The 24,700-nt window shown below is 30.9% G+C and overlaps 1 protein-coding gene across 7 annotated transcripts in view; it reads left to right on the forward strand.

Moving 5' to 3' along the window:
- LOC106458371 (semaphorin-5A-like) overlaps window positions 1-24,700 on the forward strand; it is a 226,914-nt gene that overhangs the window by 146,581 nt on the left and 55,633 nt on the right. For all 7 annotated transcript variants that reach the window (XM_022384848.1, XM_022384865.1, XM_022384874.1 and 4 more), the window contains 16 exons: window positions 7,557-7,656; window positions 8,323-8,431; window positions 9,102-9,200; window positions 9,617-9,830; window positions 10,767-10,855; window positions 11,891-12,090; window positions 13,501-13,636; window positions 14,632-14,744; window positions 15,145-15,349; window positions 16,236-16,312; window positions 17,237-17,373; window positions 18,123-18,290; window positions 19,138-19,311; window positions 19,437-19,811; window positions 21,321-21,488; window positions 23,805-23,957. In XM_022384848.1, coding sequence (XP_022240556.1) covers window positions 7,557-7,656; window positions 8,323-8,431; window positions 9,102-9,200; window positions 9,617-9,830; window positions 10,767-10,855; window positions 11,891-12,090; window positions 13,501-13,636; window positions 14,632-14,744; window positions 15,145-15,349; window positions 16,236-16,312; window positions 17,237-17,373; window positions 18,123-18,290; window positions 19,138-19,311; window positions 19,437-19,811; window positions 21,321-21,488; window positions 23,805-23,957 — 2,517 coding nt within the window. The remainder of the gene's footprint in view (window positions 1-7,556; window positions 7,657-8,322; window positions 8,432-9,101; window positions 9,201-9,616; window positions 9,831-10,766; window positions 10,856-11,890; window positions 12,091-13,500; window positions 13,637-14,631; window positions 14,745-15,144; window positions 15,350-16,235; window positions 16,313-17,236; window positions 17,374-18,122; window positions 18,291-19,137; window positions 19,312-19,436; window positions 19,812-21,320; window positions 21,489-23,804; window positions 23,958-24,700) is intronic.

The following is a 24,700-nucleotide window of genomic DNA, read 5'->3' on the forward strand; positions in this document are numbered from 1 at the left end:
CAAACAAACAAACAAACAAACACTCCTTATAGTTAACTTTCTTACAGATATCTGGTGTTCCTTTAAATAGCTAAGTACAGGGTGAAACAGGAATTACCTGCCAAAAGATGAACATTAGATGACTGTAACATGTAGATACCCAATGCTTTTTACACTATACAATCTATGTCTTTAAGAAGCCAACCCCTATATTATGTAAAAAAAAATCAATACACATAATATTAAATTTTATTACACACATGAAGGTTTATTTAAAGCGATGCTTTAGACGTATATGTTTTACTTGTAAAGACGGCTTTTCTATTGTTAAAATTGTATGCGTGCTTAGTGGGAGTTGTCTTAGTCTAGGCGTATATTTGCCCATTGATATGCATTATATGTGGAGAATTTAGTTACACAGAAACTATAAATGCTTACTATATTCTCAAACAAATTAATCTCCAGATTCAGCTTAACATTTTACATCTCGAACTAATACGATTAAATCATCAAGACCGTATCAACTAGCTATGTTTATTATCATTACGATGTATAAAGTTAGCTACTATATAAAGTAATCCTTTGCCCATAGTTGAGCATAAAAAAAAGCGAGCAAAGAAGATAAATACAAAATAGGGAATTTAACCTGCAAATAGGGATCGTAAAAAAAAGACAAGGTTGAATATACTGCAGACTTTATTTACTCAAACTACAAATACCTATTTTGACTCCACCAAATGTAATTATAGGTAACACCATGGAGCCAAAATAGGGGTTTGTAGTTTGAGTAAATAATGTCTACAGTATCTCCAGCCTTGTTTGCTTATTTTTATACGATCCCTAGTTGCATGTTTTTAAATTCCCAATTTTTATTTATCTTGTGTTATTAAGAATGGTAAAGGTTTGCTTATATTATAACATTCACAACCTTAACATAATTGTGGTAATCACGAGTTATTTGAACTCAATACACATCGTTCACAACACAACAATGTGCTAATATATAATTGTCAAATCGAGAGCTCAGAATTAAATACTGTGTATGCATAATTAGCAAGTACTCGTGAGAAATGCACGGTCGTAGTTCTGTTCAGTAAGTGTTAAAAATTACAAACTATCATTTCTATAGATAAAATAATTTACAAGTAATAAAGTTACTAAACAGGCGCACACAATGAAACAACTACATTTCTACTTCTGTAAACAGTCAAACCAATTTGGTGGACAGGATATTTTTCATTATTATTCGTAATAATATATATTAATTTTCTATAGTTTTTGTCTCGCAGTTACGTCCTCACCCTGAGTTGCTAGCCTCCTAAAATACAGAAACATGCGTGCGATTGTTGGTCTTCCCTCGCGTTTAAGAAAGCTGTATACTTAGAACGAACGAAACCAAAGAACAACTTGGTAATTGGTACTTTTGTTACACTATTACCTACAAAGACAACAAAGCATTGTTGCATCAGTTGGGTACCCTTCCTGTTAATGATCATCAACTCAGTCGTGATCCACCTACAAAGACAACAATGCATTGTTGAATTAGTTGGGTATCCTCGCTGTTAATGATCATCAACTCAGTCGTGATCCACCTACAAAGACAACAATACATTGTTGAATTAGTTGGGTACCCTCGCTGTTAATGATCATCAACTTAGTCGTGATCCACCTACAAAGACAACAATACATTGTTGAATTAGTTGGGTATTCTCGCTGTTAATGATCATCAACTCAATCGTGATCCACCTACAAAGACAACAATACATTGTTGAATTAGTTGGGTACCCTCGCTGTTAATGATCATCAACTTAGTCGTGATCCACCTACAAAGATTACAATGCATTGTTGAATTACTTGGGTACCCTCGCTGTTAATGATCATCAACTCGGTCGTGATCCCACTAACGTTTGATTTTAAACTAAGTTGATAATTCGATTGAAAAATAAACTTGAAATATTATTACCTGATTCTTCTTTTTCTATTGAAACTCGTTATACTAGCATATACCTTTTGTGTTTAATGGGAAGGTATATAACTCAACCCACTTTGGGTAGTCCTCATGAAAGTAACGTACCCTCAGAAAAAACAATTAAAAAATATTACCTATAGCATTTGCTATAAAATGAGTTTTCAGAATCAAACAAGAAAACAACAAAGTAACATATATACATTAAGAATATAAAGCAACGCATGAACAATTTAACGAAATTTCCGCAATACACCACAGATACTGACTTAATGCTAACTTTTTAATTTTTCTGTTCATGAAAATCCTGATAACTGATCTCAGAGACAATGTCATACTGGCAACTGCACAGTATGGTATACTTGATTGGATGATTCGGAAGTAATTATTTAAACCGTATTTCTTGTATAGTTTACTATATAAAAACAAATCTTAATTTATGTATCTCCGTTTTGTAACAGATATCGCTTCCGTTGTTCTGGTATGGTGGAAGATTTTTGTTTTTAACCCATTTATGTGCATTTTTATCCCAAATTTCGTAGTTTTTTTGCCAGTCGAAGGCTGCAGTAATGGAATTCAAAGTTCGCCGAAATTGATAATTATTTAAGGAAATAACTTTCTTACCACTTTTCTGTATGTTATAACGACGATATTATAGTACACTAGCATTTTGAATTGCGTAGATGAGATTGGTAGTTTATATTTACCCTGTATGTTACTTAATAAAACGATTAAATATCTTCTTAGTTAACTTTTCTTACGTTTTTATTTTTCAAGCTATCGGCCTTCATACCTTATACCGAAGCTTTCAAGATGGACAAATTACAATGTATAACGTACTAATTATTTTATGAATATGACGTTACAAAGCAATTTTAAGATTCTTCCTAACTTAGTACTTTTTCGACAAAATCAAAGGTGAGATCGAAATATTTGGTGGAAGTGATGAAACAAGATCGAATAATCTGTATGAAGACGTACAGAAGGATAACGGTAACAATGAGGTAATAATAAAGCGACATCTGTGAAGTGCGGGAAGATTGTAATGACAAAATTGAAGATGCACAAAAGAATATCAGAGGTGCAAAAAAGACATCAACGAAGTGTAGAAAAATTAAAACCTCAAATCAGTGAGGTTAAAAAGAACATCAGTAGCTCTATAAAACTTGTGTAAAATGTATTGGCAAATACATAGATCAAACCAGCCACACACAATGCCAAAGAATTCCAACATCAAACACCATTACTTACGTAATATGGAATACAAGAACCCATGTGATTTTCTGCTATCACTACTACTGCTGTGCTATCTATGACTGCAGAGCCTTCATGGACTACTCTGGTTTTATCACTACCTAATCCAGGTCAAGAATGTAGCTGGTCAATTTAACAAAATCGCCTAGCCGAGAAACCAATAGAATGGCCACCTTATCAAACAGGTGTAGAATGACACACTAGTAGGAAGTTTCCAAAGCAATGTTTAGAGGCGAAGTAGACAGAAAGGACGAGATCTTATCTGAACATGCGGAAGATTTAGAAAAGCTTGTCCAATTGTCTTATCTAGATGTTTCAGGTGAAATAATGGATTCATTGGCTCATTATACCGTAGTGGATGAAGGCATGCAAATTAGGTTAAAGCAATGTAGAGGTACATCGTTAAAAGAAGCTGTCGCAGATAAACAACTGAATACATCGCCTTGGAAATATGGACTTACCAAATGAAATAAAATAAAACCATCACTGTGAAGGTTTACAAGAGCTCAAACGATTCAACAGTCAACTTTTAACTTGGAATGGAAGAGGTGAACCACACGATAGAAGGAATTTCAATCGCAACTTAAAAGGGCATGTTGCTAGAAACTGCTTCCAAAGGATGACAAGAGAAGGAAACTACTATAATTTTGGAAAACATGGGCACTACAACTGAAACTCGGATGAATGAGATTTTGAGAATATGAATACTCCATCTTCCTCAATAGAAATAAGAAGTGTCTTATTTAAAGAAACCTGTTTATGAGGCAATGGGTTTACTGATGAGAAGCCTTTCAACATATTGATTAACATTCGTTTTACAGCAACGATTTTTCGACCCAATCCGGTAATTAAAGATACGAACTAGCCCGCAGAGATAAAGAAAGATATCCGCTTGCTGTTCCCGTCAATACATAGTTTCAAAAGAGGAAAACTGGAAACCTGTGGGAAGCTTCTTTATACAACGTGATGTGGATAATTGGTATCCAGGAAGAGTGCACATTAGCAACTGACTCCATGCAGAGACATGGATATAAGATTATCCAAGTTTCAAACCCCCTTGTACCATACAATAGTTACATCTCAAAAGGTTGGATTCCAAGTAAGAAAAAAAATTGATATGAAGTGTAATAAAGACAGACAAACTATAGTGCAACAGAGCAGAATACAAATAAATAGGTGGTCGAAACCAAATGTCATCTCTCGTGATAACCCTTGGAAGGACGTCAACGAAAAAAAAGTCAGTTGTCTAACTTCAGTAAGTGCTGGAGAACCCAAGATTCTAGTCGAGATCACTTCCAGGGTATCGCAAGATTTGCAGCCAATTGTGTATTTCCGTGACCATCTACTGGGAGAGAACTGCACCAATGGCAAGACAGTAGTAGTAGTAGTAAACGGGAAGAGGTCATCCCATCTTTGTACCATAAGCCACGGAATAGAAAACAACTAAAAATATTTGACAGAACAACTTATAAATCGGTAAACAAAGAATAAACATTTTGCTAACCAAAATTAATATTGCACTTAGTATTTTGCATGTTTCAGTAGTAATTCAATAACTGTAATATTATACGTATGAATATTAATATTGTTAGTTGTGACTTTATTACTAATTACCTAAGTTTAGTATCTTATTTTTTATTTGCGTATTAGCATTGTTCAAGGAAACTTCACAATACAGAGAGGGTAGTGTTGTGAAATACGTTTTATTATTTTAATGTAGAAGTTCTGTATTGTTTGTTAGAGGGAGTTTTGGCATGACGCAATAATAATGTGTGAAGCCTAGAAATTTCTTGAGTGTTTAGATTTGACGTTTCGAATTTTCTTGAAACTTGGGGGCGGGGTGGGATGGACATTGCAATAATGTAAAAACATAACAGAGTTAGTTGATCAATTAATTCATTAGTAAATCTGTTACAGTGTTTTTGATTGATTACTAAATTAGCGAGTGTATTATTCAGTCAGTTTTAAGTTTCTGCCGTAGATACGAGAGGATATTTAACAAGTAAGTACTTTTTATGTCTTATTTATGAGTTGAGGCCAATCTCTTGGTTATCGTTGATTAGGTTAAAAAACAAGAAATTTGTAGAATAGATAAACACTTTCTCTTTCGTTAATTGGGTTGGACTTTGTATTATTTTTTACCGAATAATAAAAAAGATCCTGCCTAACGATAGAAACCGTTACAGCTTTCATGTTGGTCGTGACGTTTTATCAATGGAAAAGTTAATTTGCAGTTTCATCGAACATTTCTTGAAAATAGCAACATAAGATGAAATGAAATGTTGGACGGAGAGGGAGCAAATTACTTAAGTTCATGGAAAACAACAACTGTGGAAACTCGTAATGAGTCGCAATCTATCAATACTATTTTTTGACCCAATGTGGTCCTTGTTTCAAATGTAGTTTTCGAATTCATAATTTTAAAACAATGAACCGAACTACTTAAAAATTCACCAATGGTTCAGTACTGTAAATAATTAATTTAACAGTGTTCTAACCGTTTTAAAGATACTAGTTGTGTAGTAACAAATAGGATCTTAAACACAAAATTATGAAAACGTGAAATAGTAGGTTTTGTAATTGTCGTATCATTACATCTTAGATTTTATTTCACCTTCATAATGATATTACCTTTTTTGAACATTTCTACTAAAAAAGAAAACTAATTGGGGAAAATAGTTAGTGAAAAGAAACAGTCCATTCTGTAATTAAGAATTGAAAAGTTTTGTAAAATATAACTAGATATTTATTGTTTGGCTGAAAACCATTTGTTTGATTTGTTTGTCTTTGCATTTTTTAAGTATGATTTGATTATTTCATTATATTTTTTTAATTTACATTAACGTATGTGTTAGAAATTAATCTTTATTTCATGGACTTTTTCTTTGCGTTTTCTGAGTATTTCAGACTTAAAAGATTGTAAGAAATATGATTATCCACGTCCGACAAAGCCAGCTACTAATGAACCTCAAGATGAATGTAGATTAAAGTCAACCATTGCAACATGTGGTCTAAAAGAAAAAAATGCTCGTTTCCTGTTGCTTAGTTTACCCTCTCACTGCGTAGTTTAATAACGAGAAGAAGAAAAACACCGTAAAGATTTAAAGACTTGCACTTAATGACATGAATATGTTACAATATAATGAAATGAATGTTTGGTACGTGTTGGAATTGGTTTTAAACTCTGGAATTATTATTACATGCCACGTGGCAGCTGTAAATATGACGAACATTTCCCCCTATAAACACACGTGCACGAACAAAAACAGACTAAAACCACCCACACACTTGTTACTGTATTAAAAACTTGTATGAAAGAATGAAATATATTAGTCGTGTGCATTTTTCGTATCATTAAATACAATATCCCTAAACAGCTGCTAATAGTTGCCTATTCTTTATTGCGCCTTGGGAATAAGTTTAGCACCTCATACAAGGATGACACGTGGTATCAATACTTAGGCAAGAATTTAGTCAAGCTAATAAAGTAATGGGTAAGGATAAAAATGTCGCGTCAGGCAAGTTTCATTGTTAAATGCGTTAAAAAACCAATAAAAAAGAGAGACTACATTTCATCTTTCGCCTTTTTTTTCAATGTTTAAAATCGGGAATTGTCACGCAATCTTTTTCGTATAAATACCAATTTCGGCAGAAAAAATTTGCCTTTAAACTTAGTATATAGGCTCCTATTTAAAAAATTAACTTCTAAAAAGTCGTGTTAAAATCAATGGTTGCTATTTTGTAAAGTAAAAACAGGACAAGCATTTTTGAAGTATTCATTAAAGTTCTATCATACAGTGTGCAATGTGTTTGTTTATTTGAAACAAAGTTATACTGAGCTATCAGCTGTGTCCATCATGGGAAATCGAACCACGGATTTTAGCGTTGTAAATTCGTAAATTTACCACTTTCCCATTAGGGTCCAAAACTAAGCAAAAGCAAGTCTATTATAATCCAGCACACGAATATATGTCATATATTCCTCGAAGCATTTATCATCGTGATTCCGCTTTTTACGGCCCCCCAGTGGTACAGCGGTATGTCTGCGGACTTAAACGCTCGCATCCGGGTTTCGATACCCGTGGTGGGCAGAGCACAGATAGCCCATTGTGTAGCTTTGTGCCAAATTACAAACAAACCGTTTTTTACTCGTGAAATTAAACCTTGCTTGTTAAAATTTATCAGTTTATTAATATTTTTAATAAGAATGCTCTATCAATAAATGATGACTTTTCAAAAATACGTACGAACATATATCATTAGGAAGAAAAATAACGTAGAAGCATGAAGCGTGTATGTAAATTTCTTTCTATAGCCGTTTTTTGTTGTTGTTTTCATGATGTTTTGTGATTTATAGACCTTGTAGGTAGTGTGGACAGGTTCAGGCCAGGAGGGGTAACAACGTTCTCCCAGCTATTGTTTGACATCCCACGATACCAGCTTATTGTTGGGGCAAGGTAAGATATAGTTAATTAAAATAACATGTTTGGAACATCTTTATTATTCTCAGTTAAGAGGATTTTTTTTAATGATAAATATATTACACAACCAAGTCAGTGACTTGGAAAACCTCATGTGAACGACTTTTTGACTGCCCTCACCAAGAACAAACAAAAATATACAGTGATGTCTAAACCCAGGTTGAATATTATTAACTATTGTCATTATGAGTTAAATTATATCAATTGTCAATATGAAATTTACATAGTTTAACAATTCAGTGCAATGTTTACAACTTTGTAAACACAGAATAGCTGACGTTTCCATGTTAATTTGGACATTTTATGAATTATGAATAATTCTTGAATGTGTTCATGAGTTTTTAAAGTTACTTAAATACTCCTAGGAAACTGACAGATTCATGTTATTTAACTTTCTAACTTGCGAAAGTTGAGATGCAATTGTAACTTCAGAAGACTAATTTAGGAAATGTATTACGGACGTTTACGTTTGTTTTTAAATATGGTTTTCTGATACAACTCTTAGATTGGGATATGCAAATTTCAATTGCAATGTAAATTAATTAACTATCAGTTTTTGAATTTAGAAAATATGTTAACTTTTTAAGAGAATAATTTTGTATAAATATATTTAATTATCCTTTTTTTGTTTTATACATACAGGGACAGCTTGTACAGGTTGAATTTGGAAGAATTGAAACAATTGGAAGAAGTACATTTACCGTCGTCGGAAACCACAATAACAAAATGCAGGCAAAAAGGACAAAGCGTTGTAAGCATAGGTCACGCTTATATGTCGTATCTTTTAGTTTGATGTCCGCAGCGTTTGTAACTTTGATTTTATAATAATGTAAAATAATGAAAAACTATGGTGCCGAAAGCCTTCACACGTCTAAATATATTAGCATGATTAAACATGTTTATATTAATGTTTGATTGTAAATAAAAAATTTTGATTTCTTTTTTCTTGTTTAAAAATGTAATTATTGGAAAACCAATTTGAAGAAAAAAAAATCATCTTACAAATATGATGAAAGATGTCTTTAAATTATTTATCTCACGTTAGAGGTCACACATTTATATTTGATAATCCAATAAATCATAATATTGGCATGGATAACTGTGGATATAACAGCACTGCTAGTAAAGATTATGAGAATACAACAGAAATTCGCATATTACTGCAATTCGGCATTTTGACGAACTTCGAATGTCATATAATATTTCCGAAAGTAAAAGCATTGTAACTTCTACACTCCAGGAAGTAAGATTAATTGTGACTTGTGTGTGCATGTAAAAATTGAGTAACTAATTTGAAGTTACTGCGTAAAGCTTGAAATGTCTGATATTCTATTTTGTATTACATAAAAAAATGATTCTTATAATGGTGGCACATTTTAACGTTCAAGATGTTTAAAAGTGGTTTAACTTAATATTCCCAGGAAAACTGTCGTAACTTCATCAAAGTTCTTCTTAGCCACAACAGCAAATTATTTGCTTGTGGTACGAATGCCTTTTCTCCTGAGTGTTATTGGCGAGATGTGAGTATTCTGTTGTTTTAAGTTGTATTTTCAATGCTTTAATTTATATGTTAGGGAACATGTCATTAAGATAGAAAAGGTTTATAAAAGTAGGCCTAGAATACCTAGAATGTTGTAATTATGACATAACGAATGTAGTAATTTCAAGGAGTATCGAGAGACGAGAGTAGATTATAAATAAGAGAATCTGTGAAGCATTGAGTTTTTGTCAGTTGTTTTCAATCGATAAAGTGCAGGCCATTCACTGAAGTATTTAATTTCAAAGAAATATTTGGATTAGTGTTAGTTATCGATCGATTAACCGTAAAATTATAACTTACTGTACCTTTTCAGGGCGTTGCACTGTGAACGTTATAAAATTTCTTTAAAAATTATATAAATGTTCATGAAAGTCATCTTCAACTGTTATTTTGCAGATCAATTCCATTAGAAACGTAATAGAGAAAATCCCAGGGGAAGCAAAATGTCCTTATAGCCCTCATGAAAATAGCAGTGCACTTATTACAGTGCAGGGGGACTACTACATAGCCTCAGCACTTGATTTCTCTGCTCGTGATAGTGCTATTCATCGTGCCTTGGGCAAGGGTCCATTCTTGCGTACTGTACAGTACGATGCACGATGGTTAAGTGGTAAGTTACAAATACTTGAGAAGCTAAACTATTCTTCAAGATTAAACTGTAATGTGAGAAGAACAGAGCTGTGGTAGCTTATACATTTTATAATAGCACTGTGTAAAAATAATTAAAAAAACGAAATTTTTTAAAACATAAAGATATTAATTGTTGTCAAAGTAAAAAAAAATGGAAAAACTCTTTTAACACTGAAAATTATACAATAATTGTTTGAATTTTAGAAGATACTTTTGAGTTTTTTGTGTATTCGTGTTCATGTAGTAAAACCATTACAACAACATATTGTTTTTCAACATAAATAAGTTTCTTATTGATGTATACCAACAGTTTTTTTTTTTTGTTGGGTGGTGGGGATGTAATTTTACCCATTTCAGGTTTTCTACCATCAAAGTATTTGAATTTTGACATATCCTTGTGGATTATGTAACCTTCTGGAAGTTGATTGAACATGTGTTATATATCATTGTTCAAATATTCTTTAAAAACTTGTATTGTAGTTTTAAATCTTGTATGTAAATGTTGCTGCTTATAATAAATTAAGAGAAGGTTTGATACAAATTGTTAAACTTGTGATTTTGCAATATATACAAAACTAAATTTGGACAGAAAATGTAACCACACACACACGCACACTACTTCATATACTTAAAATAATTCTGATATTTTGTGTGTATGTGTGGTAAAGTCCACATATAGTGAGATACCAGCTGTAGATCTGTTGATACATTTTGTTTTAGGGATGAATATAAAAAATATCTAAACTGAATGTTATTTTAGTACTATGAAGTTGATTTTGCTTGAGAATATTATTAGTAGATGGTACTTGAAAAAACGCACCAGATTTCAACAAACATACATTGATTTGATCTGGTCATCAGAAAAGTATGTATGTGTGAATTTACATAGTGTTCATATAGAATTTTGTTTTTTCAGAACCAGACTTTGTTGCATCCTATGAAATTGGAAACTTTACATATTTCTTCTTCCGAGAATCAGCTGTAGAACACATGAACTGTGGCAAGGTAAGTTTCTTGTAAATGTAGTCTGTCTTGTTTTGATCATTTTAAAACCAGTTTTAAACAAATACCACTGTTGGCTTTTTTGTTTTTTAATTCTAGGAAAATCATGTTATATCAGACATGTTTTATTTTTTGTTTTTAAGGTAACTTAAATCCATCATTTCTTGCTGTTGGCCAAATTCCAACAGTGTAAGTTTATATATGTGTCTGGGACATAGTATTTGCTGTTCAGACTTTGGATCACTTTCAAGATAGATAATATTTAATATTTTACAAAAGTGGGCATTATCACTCTGAGAAGTTTCAAAATGTTAGTATGTAAATAAACTCTTATTCAACTATGCACTTAAATATACACAAATTAAAGGAATAAAATTATGTTGACTAATTTAAGAACATCTTTAATATAAATTTAATATGATTTCAACTTGATTTTATGATAATGAACTGAAAGTTCTATAGCTGGCAATGGTTTCACCAGAATATTTGAGATGATATCCCAGATATTTTTTTTTGTACCTCTTTAATTTAAATATTTTGTGAGGTCTATATCAGCTAGAAGTATGCATGAAAAAAAAAAAGATTCTTATGGTGTGATGTATGTTATTTATCCATAACTGCTTATCCATGTTTTATAAAATATTCAGTTCTCTAAAACTGACTTTTCTATTTAAATTCTAAAGCTACAAACTACTTATTTTATGTTTTTGAGTATATGCTAATCAAATCTCCACATTTTTATTACTTTTTAGTCAAGTTTTTTTTTAACATTAGAGAAATATTAAAGTGTATACATATGGAAAGGTCACATTTGTCAATAAAGTTAAAAAAACTAAAATAAAAATCTAAGTTACTAAGATTATATAATTTATTTTTCCCCTATAATACTCTGACCCATAATTACTGTCCTATATCTAATGAGTAACAGTAGATTTATTTAAATGTCAAAAGTGTATATAAATGTTGTTAATTCAGGACTTTGAATTACTTTCCATAATGTCTTAGTCATTTTCATTGATATCTTTTTTTTTCTACCAGATAATCTTTTCTCGGGTAGGAAGAATTTGTAAGAATGACCAAGGAGGCCAGTTCATGTTAAAAGATAACTGGACAACATTCCTAAAGGCTCGATTAAATTGTTCTCTTCCGGGGGAGTATCCATTCTACTACAATGAGTTGCAAAGCATTTATTATCTTGAGAGGGAACAAGTGTTCTATGCTACTTTTACTACACCTGAGTAAGTGTTGCTTTATTCTAACTGTTTTTCATGTTTCATAAACACAAAAGTTTTGTCCTATCTGTTTTTTTTAACTTTCTCTCATGCTTTGTACAAAAAAGTAAACCAGGAAGGATACTACTTGGAAAAATATTTGTATCTGTTTACATATTGTTTTTATTTATTTATTTTATGATGCACACATTAAGTGAGTCTTATTTTTTTGCACAGAGATATATATTATTAAGTTATCTAATTAGATATTGTTTTACTGAATAATATTAGCATGGAAACTTTAACAAGTTGTACGTACCAATTACAAATTTAGTTTTATTTACAGGTACTAGGGACAGAGAGACTTTTTTTCCTGCTGTTCTTTTTCATGAGAACTATTATGAAATGTTTGTCATATGCATAACAGACAAATAAACTAATGTTCTGTTGACTAAAATGCATGTTATCCTTGATGGATTGTAAAGTAAATTATGCTGTTGACACTTAAAAAATGGATCAATGTTAGGTGTGTGACCATTTCAGACCCAAATGTATGATAGAGTATTAATAATTAAGAAATTAATTTGGATATTTAGTTACACTAAAGTAAATTTGATTTCTCAAGGATTTGTTATGTATCTGCTTGTTTGATAATCTCCGGTATAAATTCTTTCCGAGGAACTTCAGCGATACAAGTCCCTTCTTGATTAAACCAGTTTATTCTTTCTCGATACAAACTTTTAATACACAGTAATTTCACTGTCAGTGCATTTCTCATCACTTTCAACTTAATGACTTTTATAATACACGCTATAAATCACAGCGATTCTCAATAACTTACCGTGACTACTGTTCGTTTTAACCATACATTCCATCGCCACTGGCTTTTCTCGCCAGGTTTATATCCTAACAAAGAGGCTTCGACAAAGATCGAGGAGTTCCCTGATAATTCAAGAAACTCATTCACACATGCACTACCAGTGCCAATGTGCCAGCATCATCACGTGACTTCCACTGTCAAGACACTGTCCCTTCCTTGGTATTGTTCAGGATGAACAATAGCCACTTACATTAATAAAATTGTTACATGTTCTACAGTAATTCCTGTATGCTGAATCCAAAAATGATGTACAGATTTTTCACAATACATCATAATTCAATACATAAAAGAAAGATCACAAAACATAGTTTTGAGACTGAAAGACAAAGGATGTATATTCGTTTGACATCAATGTTCTTTCCTTTTCTTCAGTTTGTTTGTATTTTAGTTAACAAATATAATAATAAATAATGTTCATTGTGATAAGCGAAATATTAAAACCAAAACAACTTTTATGAACTTTAAGTTTGCCAGGCCTGTGTAGTTAATATATGCTGGCTCTTACAGAGTGATCTACCACATTTTAAATGAGATGAAAATCCATTTATATTTATTAGAATCAGCATATATGGATCAGCTATTTGTGCCTTCAGCATGGCAGCCATACATAGTGCTTTCAATGGACCATTCAAGTACCAGAAAAGTCAAGAGTCTCAATGGGAAAGACATAAAGGACCCCATGAACATTTTCAGGTAACAAAACTTGTACAGATGTTTCTTGGAACATTGTGATAAATTGTTACTCATATGAACATATGTTTGAAAGTAAAATAATGCACCGGGTTAATGATATATTTTTTAATGTTTTGCCACATTTTTACATTGTTTATTGGGTACAGTAAGTTTAGGGTTAAGTTGAAAATTTTTTAGTCTTCCAAGTCATTTAAGAAAAATGTTTTTTAATAATGCCTCAACATGTTTTGTTTATAATCTTGCTACTACTATTTTGTTTTCTGTAAGTTTTAAATACTTAACTAGAAGAAACCAGTTTGCATCATTCTCTAAACCACTTTCTTTGTGTAATTTAGACATTATTTTTATAATAATTTGTAAAACATGCTTAGCTAATATCTTTCAACATAAACATTCTTGTAATTTTTTTTTTTACTGGAGCAAAATTTCATTTCCCTGCGACATGTTTTTATTTGTAAGTTAGAAAAGGAACTAATTGAATATTTAAATTTGAACATAGTTTTGACATTTATATATGTTACATAAAAATGTGGTAATATTATAATAAAAACAGCTTTGATATATTGATAAATATGTCAGAAATGTTACTTTTTATTATAATGTAACTTCTTTTTAATGTTAATTTTATACTGTGACTAATACATGAAATAATTTTCATATACTTATCAGTTGTAATTGAACACCTAAAAATATATTATTGATATAGTGCTTGAACAGTATATAGAATGATTGTATGAATAACCCTGCAATTTTTTTCTTCTTTTCATTAATCTTGTTTTTAATAGTGCAATGAAGAAAAGGAAAGGTTTTGTTATTGGTTATTCTGTACTGTGTAAGATTTAATCTTGTATTTATTTGGTAAAATGGGTTGAATAAACAGACTGGTAATGAACTTTGTATTTGTTTTATACGTGAGACTAAACAAAATAAAACTGCACCATTCAGAATTCAGGTGATTGTTATGACACCATATTTTGACTCCTTTTTGAAAATAGTGTGAAACACCTGGCAGCAGTGAAAATATATTAGATGCTGACCACCTGAAATTGATGGATGAGGCTATTCAACCATCTTATTCTAAGCCTCTTTATACAACTGAATTGGAAAGGTAATGTTAGTGATGTTTATAATTTTGGTTTAGAAGCTTATATACACTTGTACACATTGAACCATTAAAAAAGATATTTACAGAGATCAAGTTATATACAGTATATTTTTTGTTTTGGACTGTAGTGTTTGTTTGTTATCATGTAAGTGTTTAGTATATCAACCATTCTTGGAGACAGGAAGAAAAATACATATTTATTTTTTGTAATTGTTAGACAACATTATTTCATTAAAAATAGTTAAAAATTTTTCAGCGAAGGTGTTTTCTAACCCAATGATGATAGTTTAGTAAAAGATATATTATCTTTGCCTTTCTTAATTGTGGTAACACATTTTAATCTTCATTAACTTTGTTGCTACAATGAAAAATAACTTTTGATCCACCTTTTTTTCTTAACCAGGTTCAACCATATTGTAGTTGATGTTGTGCCAACAAAGCACTATGATGATCCCGCTCATGTCATCTTTGTATCTAACAATGAAGGTGTAATAAGGAAGCTTGTAGATGTACCTCAGAAATTCCAGATTTGTTTAGTTGAAGAGATACATGTATTTCCACAAAATAGCACTAATAAAATACTGTCTCTGAAGTTGCTAAAAGACACGGTAAGATTTTTAAAGAACATTGTAATTAACCTGAACTTGATGAAATAACAGTATTAGGCTTGTTCATTATAGTATGCAGTAATAAAATACTTTTAGGTCTTCTAATAGGCAAGTAAAATAACTTTGTAAAATACTTGAAAATCTAACTGGCATATTTAGGGTGATTATCTTTCCAAAAGTTATTTTTAAAAGTTATCAATCATCATCAGGTAGTCTAATAAGGAAAAGTATGACCTCAGAAGTGACACTCCAGAATGCACACATTTCATCTGCAACAAAAGTATTACAGTAAAGGTAAAAAGTAAAAAAAGTAACTAATGGAACATTGAAACGAAATTTGTTTGCAACCATAAACATTTGTAATGGGAATATGAAACTCAAAGATGGTAGGAATGGAAACATTATAATTTTGCATTAATTTTTTAAGTGCATGGTTATAAATTAAAAATTAACTATTACAAAATTAAGTGTTTTTAAACATATAGTTGAAGAACCAGTTTTTGAGATCATTTGATGTAATGCAAATTGTTTAACCTATATTGTATTTAATCCCCCCCCCCTAAATAAAATAAAAGTTAAGTGGTATGTATTAATGTCTTTGTTCATCCATCTATCTATTGATTTTGAGGTTAAAATAACAAAAGTAAAGGTCATCATTTGAAAAAAATAGAATTTTGGTGTCTGTGCAAAAGAAAACAGAATTCACAATACAAAAACACAAAACACCAAATGATCAGGAGGATCAGCCATTCTACAGATGGCTATTTTTACAAAGCTGTTATTATTTCATAGAATTGTGTATTTAAATCTTAATCCATATATTGAATTGGGTGTGCAGAACATTACATTTATAGTTCATATATCTTTTTTTCCACCCCTTGCTTAGAATTCTCTCTACATAGGAACAGACAAAGAAGTTCTTAGGGTTCCATTACATCGTTGTGAACGCTTCCTCAGTGAAACGTGAGTAAAAATTTGTCAAATTTTATTATTACACTTCTACATCACAGAAAAAAAAAATTAATTCAGTTGGATTATAACGAGAAAGTACAGCTTTAGTAAAGCCTGGGATGTAAAGAGCTGCTGCTAGAGAGAGAGGGGGAAAACATGGATTATTAGTTTGGTTATCAGTAGTACAGATAGCATTAATCCTTTAAGAAACACTGTTAAGACAATTGTCTGTGTAAATAACTTTTAAGAGCTTTTTTCTCCTTTATTTGATCTGTCAATGAGCAGTATGTTGTTTTAATAACACTAGATAAAACTATCGGCAAGGATACTATAACAATCAAAATTAAATCTAAGGCAGTAGTTTCCAAACTGCTAGAAGTTTAGGAGTTTCACAAGAGTTTCATCAAGTGAGGAATAATTAAGAACATGAAAAAAAAATCCCATATGACAGCAGGGGGATGTCTCATAAATCAAAGTGAGTGGGTTAGGGTGTCATCAGTGAAAAAAATTTGGGAACCAGTGATCTAAGATTTTATAAAAATCTAACTAAATTATTGAATAATGTATGTGTGGTGGTTTTATAATTAGTTGTACATCTAAGTCATGTTAGCAGTATCAATTGAAATTAATGAACTTGTTTTGAAAACCATTATACAGCAGCCTCATTTCTCAGAAATAGAGGTTTTATTAATTTTACAATGTTTCCCATATTATTGGTCTCATATTTAATTTTAATATTCACATACAGTTTAGTTGCAGATAGTCTTGTTAAGCTCTTTTGTATGAAAGTGTTAGTTGTTTAACTACTAGAAACTTAAAACTAGCTAGCTAATTTATTGATCCACTATTCAGTGTGGTCTAAAAGTTGGTTTAATATTCTATAAAGTGTGTGTGATAAGAAGGCTGTCAAACTTGATACATTTTTGCCTTTGGTAGGTCATGTTTAAATGCAATGGATCCCTATTGTGGGTGGAATGAGTACCAGATGGCTTGCACCACAGCTCCTCACAGAAACCCAGTAAGTTCCTTCTGGAAACAGGAGGAAATTGGTTGCCCTCGCACCCATTTACCAGGTTAGTATAGTAAACAAGTAAAGTATACACATCTCATTCTATGACATCTTTAACTTGGTATGCTACAATTTGTTTCATTTCATATGCCAACCAAAGAAAGTTAAAACATTTAGCTATGTCACCCCAAGACTTTATTGGGGATATAGCCAAAATATTGCCAGCTGATGAATCAATGTATTATAATCATTATAAGTAAAACATTGTATTAAATTCATTACTGGTTTAATTTTTTGTGTTCATCTGTATAAGTAACTTGCTTTGATCAGCAGTTAATGATAATACACAGAATATCTGTTTTTACTTTCAGTTTTGATGTATCTTTGCAAAATAGTTTAGTTTTAGGATAACAAATAATTAAGTTTGTATGTTTATTAAGTGTTTTAATATAAACAATTACACATTACTTCACTGTTTTGTAAAATATTCATAGTATATTATATTAAACATCAATATTTTTGGTTAAATTCATTTTAGTTTGGTTTTTGTGTTTAATAACAAAATGCTTTGATAGTTTTGAGTTTTATTTACCTCACTATTAGAATATTAACCATAGTTTTACACATTTCAAAAAGTAATTGAAAGTTATAATTTGAGATGTACGTAGGGGACCTATTGTTTTACACAAAACTTAAGTTTAAATGTTTTAAGCTTTTTGTTTTATCTTAAATAGTTAAAGGGTTGCTGTTATTGCATCAAAGGTATGTTGAGTTGTGATAATTATAAATTATATTTTCATGTGATGTTTTTAGTCAATGGTGGCTGGGGACCATGGACATCTTGGTTTGAATGTGAACAGATAGAAAAAGATGTGCTCAGAGACCTCTGTTTATGTCGACAAAGGAAATGTAACAGTCCAACTCCAGCCAATGGAGGCATGAAATGTGAAGGCATGGACTTTCAAGTTGCCAACTGTACACGTAAGTTAAAAGGGATTTTATAAATAGTTTAGTTATAAATTCAAAATAAACTGGTTGATCAGCTTACACTTTGACCTGTATGTAAATTTCACTATGCTTTTAGATTAGTGGATTATGATGGAAATATTTTGCATTTGTTAAGTTTAACAGCATTATTTTATTTAATCTTAGTTTACACGTTTTAATATTATTAGTATTTTAAGCTAAAAGTCTACTAAGCTCTCTCTGCTTAGTCAGTATCAGAAAACACTCCACTCCTTTTAAGTTTCAGATTTTTGGTTTAACCCATTTTTATTTTTACACAATGATGTTCAACCAGTTGTATTTTATTTTGACTTGTAACAATTCGCTGATATAAACGTTAGACCTTAAATTATATATATTAGAATAATGTAAAAAAATTCTCATGATAAAACCAAAACTCACAAATTGTAAGGGGATTATTATGCTTTAATATTAACTTCTTAAGATATTGGGTCTTTTTTTTTTAATGTCATAACATTATCTCAGTCATAGCAAAAAAATGTTAGCTTTTTCAGAAACTTGTGAAACCTTATAGTGCCCTTATAATTAGTTAATACTATTACAGTATTTTTAATTTTTTTTGGCAAGCTAGAATTATGAATGTTGATCAGTAAACTTTGGGTGTGATGTTTTTGACAACTAATTGAAAGGTAAATAAATATTGAGTACAGAATCAAAACTGAACAATATTCTGTATTACATTAATAAATTAATTTGGCCTGTGTAAATTAGTTCTTTAATGGGAAATATTGAATTAGAAATTCGAAAGTTCATTCTGTTATAGTATTACATTGTCAGTTTAAAGTAATTATTTCTGTTGCAGAAAATGGACAGTGGACAGAGTGGTCAGCATGGTCAGCTTGTTCTCAAACATGTGGATTAGCAGTAAAGACACGTCGGAGGACTTGTGGGAATCCTTCCCCTGCTTATGGTGGTCGAATTTGCTTGGGTCCTGAGCGAGAGGAAATCTACTGTACCACAAATCCTCCCTGCCCTGGTAAAGTTTTTATGATTGAAATACTTTTTGTTGCTTTTGTTTGCAAGTATAATTTTTTTTTTTTATTTATGCGGTGGATTACAAAATGTGTCTAAATAAATATGAATTTTATTCTGAAATATTAGGTCCTATTCTACCTCCAGTGGATGGACTGTGGTCAGATTGGTCAGTGTGGACTGAATGCACTGCTCTATGTGGAGGGGGAATACAGATGCGACAACGAAAGTGTAATAGTCCAGCACCCAAGAATGGTGGTCGAGAATGTCTAGGATGTGATCATGATTACCAACAATGCAACACCCATTCATGTCCAGAATTTAGAAAAACAAGCAAATGGACTCCTTGGCTTCAAGCAAACAAAACTAAAGATGGCTACTTTGAACAAAGGTTCAGATTTATTTGTAATGCCAATGTTGCACAGGAGAATTTACTTCGTGTTGGAAACATGAGAAGCGAGGAAAGATACTGTTCAGAAGGAGGCAGGAACTGTTTTGATGCAGGTAAAACAATTGATTTTATTGTGACCTATATATAATTAAAACAGTTAGTAGTTTTTCACAGACAATATTGAAAATAACTGAACATAACACAATGTTCGTACCAGTTTGGCATATATTTCTTTTTCTCTGTTCTAAACCTAACATGCTATAACAATTCAATAATGCAACAGAATACCATAATATACTTTAGATAGGTTACTCATTTTAACCTTTTTGAGTAGATTTTAATATATACAAACAAGTAAAGCAAGTTAACATATATCATGGTTTTCATTCTAAAGCAATATTATTATTCATCTTTAAACTATAAATACAAAGATACCAACTGTCAAATACTCTACCCTGTTTTTAGCAAGTTTATTTCCATAATTTTTGGGGTTCTATTAAGCATAAAAGAAATCGGGTCCTTTTTCATCAAGCTGGAAATTTACAAGATATTAAATCTTCAAAATTAAAGACCATTATCAATGAGCTCCTCATTTTTGTGACCAGTAACTCTTCTCTCAGGGTGCATTAACATCATCGGTAAAGACTTTGAAAAATATCTGTTACTGCTTAACATAAAATAATTTCAAAGAATTATTGAGATGATGATTTGTTTACTGCTTTTCATTTATTTTCTAAAATGCTGTGAATTCATAGTACAGTTCAATATTTTTTTACTTTTTACGTGTGTGAAAGTCTGTTCATAATCTATATGCATGAATAATGGTAATAAAATGCCTTCATTCATGTATTAAAAAAGGAATAGCAGAAATAAATCAGTGATAATTCAGATTACCTGAAAGAAAATACATAGAGAAAAGTAATTCTATATACAGTTTGTTTTTACTCATTAAACTGGATGTCAAAATTTCCACTGCATTTGCAGATAATTGGCAAGAAGTATGTTTGCTAATGTTACACTATGAAGCTTCTTTTTAATAATACCAAAAACCCTTTTGCATGGCAGATGTCTAGCAATAAAGTTACTGTGTGTCAGCATAATATTTTGTAAACTGTGACATGTAATTGTAGGATAACCTAATATTTCAATATTAGCAATAAAGTTACTGTGTGTCAGCATAATATTTTGTAAACTGTGACATGTAATTGTAGGATAACCTAATATTTCAATAACTGTATGAATAATAAACTACTGCTTTGTCTTTGAAACTCATTATAATATTTAAGGATAACAAGGAACCTGTTAGTCCATCCAGATTGCCTTATCCAGTTAACTAAACTGTTAAAAGAAAAAACTCAAAGCCACTTCTTATTGTTAAATTTTTATCAAGCTTTCCCTTAAAATCCCCATAGCTTACTGTTTCAACTACATCTGAAGATAACCCATTATAAATGCTAACTACTTTGTGAGAAAAAAGAGGGAGAAATACTAAAAGTTTTGATTAGTAGCCTAATAAATTATTAAAAAGTTGTCTCTCTGGATCATCATTGTCATCATGTACAGCTGTAACATATCTTTTCCTTCATCTCTTAAATGTTTCTTATGCTAAGTATTTTCTCTAGCTTTTGTAAATACAGAAAGAGGCTGGTCAGAATGGTCTTTATGGTCTGTGTGTTCAAAATCATGTGGTGGAGGCATCCAGTCGAAAACACGGATATGTAATAGTGAGGAAAGTGATTGTGATGGTGAAAGCTACAAAGAAAAAGAATGCAACACACTGTCTTGCAAAGGTTAGTGCTGGGAAACTAGACAAATGTATACCACTTACTAATTGCTTATTTACAGTTATTTGGTCTTAATTTACAATCCTTGAACCATTACAAATAAAAGCTAAGTTTTTCCTTCATTAATTATAGCAGTTCTAATTTGTACCAATAATTTGTTGATCACATCCAGTTAGTGGCTAAAAAAATAGTACTTGTTACATAGTTTCCTTTCATAGTTTTATTCAATATAATGTAATGTTAACCCCAAAAGATGTTTGGCTAATAAGCACAATGATGAGTGTTATAATGCATTCTTAGATATATCCTGTTATTTAATTATCAGTTTTTTTAATGCTTGTACAATATATATTGGACAATTAAAAAAATTTTCATATCTAGTAGGTTTCACATAATAGTTTATTTTTCACATAACAAATTCTTTTAAGTTATCTGATAAAAAATAACATAACAATCATAAACTAGTTTACTTTATTCTTTGATGTTTCTACAAACTTACTGTCCATTGTTGTAAATTGTTACAAGTGACCTTAAGTTTACTGAACTATGTAAAAAAATAATTAACTTCTATGATGCAACTCAATACACACAATAGCAAACACAGACCCAGATACTTCATGAAAACACACTGAGTGATTCAGCTTTGTCTTGTAATAACTTTCTATCTCCTTAACTATGTTTCACGTCACCCTGCTCTTGAAACACTCAGAACTATTCTAAACACTTTACAACTATCTTATTTTTAAGATATAGCCTCAAATGTACAAGAATAACTTCCTATCAGCTTAAAAGTTTCTGAGCATTCTATATCTTCCAGCTAACAAAAAAAAAAACTACATTATTGTTGTAGGCTTATGGTAAAAAAACTCTACACAGAATCTTTTCATATATTCACATATTCATTAAAACACATTGCATGATTTTGGACTTGCTGTTCTTTTAGGTTTTTTTCATAAATGTCTTAGATAAAAGATATAGTACTCCAAATACAAGGAAAGACTTAAGTAATATATGGATTTGTTAAAACTAATGCAACTGTGCTTATAGGCCCATACTTGCTACTTGGTTGATAATAACCAATCTAACAAATATAAGTATCTAAAAAGCTGGAATTCAATGCACAAGTTAATTCTAACAAATCACACAAATTACAGCAAAGAAATGCTAACTCAGGTCTACTGTGCTTATAGCTGGGCCCTGTAAGTTTGTGAACCGTAAAAACATTTTAACCATTTATGAATTAAGTACAAAGAAATGTCATACTTTATAAAAATTAGTGATTTTAATTGTATTGCAGTATTAGTTAGTATTACTCACTATTGAAAAAAAGTTTAAAGAAGAATATCTCAATCTCATCAATTTTTGTTTCTATTCAGTTTCCTTTTTTTAGGTTCTGTAATTTTGGTCAAACTAATTCATTTAGCTTGCTTAAAAAAAGTAATTCTTTTGGCTTGTATGTGTTTTAAGGTATTTAGCTTCATGTACTTGTAGTAATTAATTAATTAGAGAGTTGTGAGTTTGTCATATACAACTGAGTATTCCTTAAGTTTTTATATTGATCTGATTTATGAATTAATTTCTTTTTTTATTTGAGACGGAATTATTTGAAAATAATTCTTTGGCTTGGACGTGATGAAAGAATATATTGTGCTCTGGTGTTTAATTATGCAAATAAAACAGCAACCAGATAAAGCATTTTTTAATATAAAACACCATTTAAACATTACTGACAAATAAATTCTAAAGTGTTTTTCAGCCTATGTAACTGTCAAGTTTGAAAACAGCTAATAAACACTGCCTGAAGTTAAAATTTCACTTCTCTTTTTGTATGCACCTTCCCGTTGGTTATTTAAACTGGATGCATTAATGAAACTCTCTTACGTTTATAAATTTATAAGTGAAATTTTCTGTTGGTGATGCAACAGGAAACTCTGTTTCTCAAGATCTGGAAAAACTTCCCCGTCATTAAGTATCAAAAGTAAGTGGCAGGGTATTTCTTCACTCCCACATGCACTTTTTATATAACGTGTGTTAAGAAAACAGGAATTCAACATCATGCTGCATGCTAAAGACTTTATTTTTGTCTTTTCAAAAAATTACAGGTCAATAAAATACTTAAAATGTGTTACTTAACAGTATTCTTTAACTGTCAGATATGGTGTAGATTTTTTATTATGGAAGAATTTCTCAAAAATGCAAAACAGAAAATTTGAATTTGACAACTATTTTGACTTATTTTACTTGCTCTTTTTTGAGGTTTACTCCTTTGTGTAGTTGTGTTTAGGAATTTATCTTTTGTTTATTGGTCTACTTTGATTTCAGGTCTCGAAGGCTGGAAAGAATGGTCAGAATGGTCACTTTGTGATAAGAATGATGAACAACATAGACAACGAACATGTAAACATTCTAGTGATGAGCCTGGTCAATGTCAAGGTTCAAGTGAGCAAACAAGGATGTGTATAGCTGGACAATTTGGTAAACTGAATTTTAAACATTTTCATCCCACTAGCTTATAAGAATGTATTAATTTATTTCACCTAGCTTACCTGCAGGGGATATACTTAGTCATGCAAGATGTTTTAAAGTTTTGGATCTATAAACGATGGAAAAGGATTTATATATAACTATTTATTAGACTATAAGCTTTACTTTTAATTCATTTCTTCATTATGTAACAAGTTCTACCAGAAGAGGTGCTAAAGGTTCTACAGTAATAATTACAATTAATAATTAATAGTTTTAGTAACAAGTACAAGGCAAACTACAAAAAGCTTCTACGACCATTCTGCCCAAGGACATTAATTGGATACACCCCCCCACTAATAGGGTGTTTTCAACCTTTAACCCTTTTGAGACGGGTCACAGGTGAAAGGCCATGTCATCTCGTTTGTTGACTCGCTTTCAAAATTTTATTGAACTACTATTTCATGAACTTATGTCAATAAGTTTGGTACCAAACTGTAGATTATAATTCAAATTTTAGAACTATACATTACTCAATTTGTTAATTTAAAAGTAAATATTTAAAAAACACAAATAAACATCGATTTTTTTTTGTGTGTGTGTTGAATGCAGCACTGGTTCAAATTAGATGTTTGTGAAGGGAAAATACTAAGTATATTATTTCATATGAATTAGAAACTCAAATTACAGATATTGACAAGCTAGAATATAAAATAAGAAGGCCTTATCTTTTCTGTTTGCTAAGATATTGCTCA

The sequence above is a fragment of the Limulus polyphemus genome, unplaced genomic scaffold (assembly GCF_000517525.1).
Source record: "Limulus polyphemus unplaced genomic scaffold, Limulus_polyphemus-2.1.2 Scaffold22, whole genome shotgun sequence".
In the NCBI taxonomy this organism is placed as follows: domain Eukaryota; kingdom Metazoa; phylum Arthropoda; class Merostomata; order Xiphosura; family Limulidae; genus Limulus; species Limulus polyphemus.